Source organism: Penaeus chinensis, chromosome 28 (genome assembly GCF_019202785.1).
Source record: "Penaeus chinensis breed Huanghai No. 1 chromosome 28, ASM1920278v2, whole genome shotgun sequence".
In the NCBI taxonomy this organism is placed as follows: domain Eukaryota; kingdom Metazoa; phylum Arthropoda; class Malacostraca; order Decapoda; family Penaeidae; genus Penaeus; species Penaeus chinensis.
The window spans coordinates 3,296,745-3,299,244 of NC_061846.1; the positions used below are offsets into that span (position 1 = coordinate 3,296,745).

At 33.5% G+C, this 2,500-nt stretch overlaps 1 protein-coding gene across 3 annotated transcripts in view; it reads right to left on the bottom strand.

Annotated features, from left to right (window-relative positions):
• Positions 1 to 802: 802 nt before the first annotated feature.
• The window catches only part of LOC125039935, an 11,194-nt gene continuing 9,496 nt past the window's right edge, over positions 803 to 2,500 (bottom strand). For all 3 annotated transcript variants that reach the window (XM_047634321.1, XM_047634320.1, XM_047634322.1), the window contains exon 13: positions 803 to 2,500. This exon is cut by the window's right edge and continues 303 nt beyond it. In XM_047634321.1, coding sequence (XP_047490277.1) covers positions 1,631 to 2,500 — 870 coding nt within the window. In that variant the 3' untranslated portion in view covers positions 803 to 1,630.

Consider the following 2,500-nt stretch of genomic DNA (forward strand, 5'->3'; position numbering starts at 1 on the left):
AATATTAATAATAATAATAATGATAACGATGATAATACTAAAGCTAATACTAATAATAATGACGATAATAACAACAATAATGACAATAATAATAATAATAATAATAATAATAATAATAATAATAATTATAATAATAATAATAATAATAGTAATAATGATGATGATGATGATAACAATGATAATGAGAATAATTTAGAAAACATTGATAACAATAATAATGATAACAATAACAGTAATAATAAAAATAGAAGTAATGTAAATAACCATAACATTAGTAATAATAACAATGATAATAGTAAATAATAATTATAATAATAATAATGAAAATGATAATGATAATGATAATGATAATTATAATAACAATAATATTAAAAATAATAATAACACTATAATAATAATAATAATAATAATAATAATAATGGTAATAAGAGAGAGAGAGAGACAGAGAGAGAGAGAGAGAGAGAGAGAGAGAGAGAGAGAGAGAGAGAGAGAGAGAGAGAGAGAGAGAGAGAGAGAGAGAGAGAGAGAGGGGGGGGGAGCTAGCAAGACTATGTACTAGTAAGGATACTGATGTAATATATATATATATTTGGGTAAATTGATTTTTGTCAAAATTCACTGTCCTTGGCAAGCTCATTTTGGGATTTATGAATGAAAAAGAAAAAAAAAAGAAAAAAAAAGTTGACAACTATGTGTTCCTTTTGTATGATGTTTTTTCTTTTCTTTAGTTCATAAAAACACTAGAGTAGAATGCACATAACACATATTCCCACATATAACTATCTGGATAAATAATATAATCTCCATTTCAAATGTTTATTTAAAAAATCTTTTGTTCATCTTATAAAGTCTAATCTATAGTTAGATCACAATATATTAGGGAAATAAATGAAAATTAATTGAAATCAACAATAGTTGTTTTATATCACAGGTCACTATTGACTTAATTATCCCTTTATTACTTAGAAATAATCCTTTTCGCTGCAATTAATTGACATCAATGTTAAACAATCAGAGAATACAGTACTTTAAATTCCTGATAATTAATTTTTAAAAAAAAAATGTAACCAAGCAGATCATACCTAATATCATTCCAAATTATATGAACGTATTAAAAAAAAATAATTTCAAAAGTTTTTTGAATAGATATGAGCAAAAGGTGAAGAAACATATGTTTTAATTCAGACATAAATAACAAACACAATGACAACAGCCAGAACAAAAAAAACAAAAACAACCTAAGGAATAAAAGAAAACATATTACTATTGTTTCAAGCTATAAGCTGTTCCTGATAAACAAAACTGTTTTATTCTGTTTATGTTTTATTCCATAAGGTTGATGGGGATCACTGATATGTTGACTGAAAAACTATTCTTCTTGTAAAATTGAACTGGATTGCTTGTGTTTGGGCTGATGCACAAAGTGTGCTGTCTTGAGGTCATATTCTGTACACCAATAATGAAAATAAAAATCATGTATTCCACTGAAACCTAGAATACCTGCTCATTCCTTTGAAAGACTTTATATATATAAATCTTATTTTCCTACTATTTTTCTGACTAGTCTCCTGCAGGGATAACAAGTCTCATGTTTCAAAACTATATTGGCCTAAAGAATCATGGCTTGAACTCATCCCGTGTTCTCTAGATCTTCTGCGTTGACAATGAGCACCAGAGCTGACTGCCTCTCCTCATCCTCATCCTCAGCTGGGAGAAGGTCAACCTTGCCAACGGGACTGTCCAGATGTTTTGTGACCTGGCCAAGGCACTTCGCTTGAAGGTCTGGTTCTCTGGCTTCATGTTCTTCCTCCTCCTCATCCTCCTCTTCTTCATCTTCTTCACCTTCTTGAGTTGTGATCACAAAGGTTTCTCCCTCTTCACCATCGCTCCCTTGGCTCATGAGGGAGTACACATTGCTTGAGATCTTATTGATGGTGACCTCAGGCTCATTTGCCCCTCCTATGACCTGCCCAACAGGCCGGAGGAGAAGGTTCGGGTCTAGAACATTGTCTGTGAACTGGATAACCTGCCCATCATCATCAACAATATATCCTTCTGGAAGCACAAAGTTTGAGGCATTTGGCACTGTGTCATCCACAGGTTCATTGGAGGCAATGACCTGGATGGATTCAGGCAACGGCTTTCCTCCAACCTTCTTCTGTGATGAGATGTTTCCATTTACAGTAGATCCTATGGTGATTTTCACATCCAAACCATCCAGTCTGCCAACCATTTCACTTAAATCTCTTACCTGTACAATGTCATTTGAGCTTTGGATATCACTCATGCATTTATCACTGCTCTTTCCAACTCCCAAAGGTGGGTCAGCATCTGCCCCTCCTTTAGACTCTGGGATATTTGAGATTTTCATCTCCTCAACGGGGACCTTTACAGTGAGAATGTTGGTTCCCGTGCCATTGGCAGAACCCTTGATGATCTTATCAGCTTGCAAGTCCCGCGTCCACTCGCCTTCCTCCTCACCCTCCTCACTGTCCCCCAA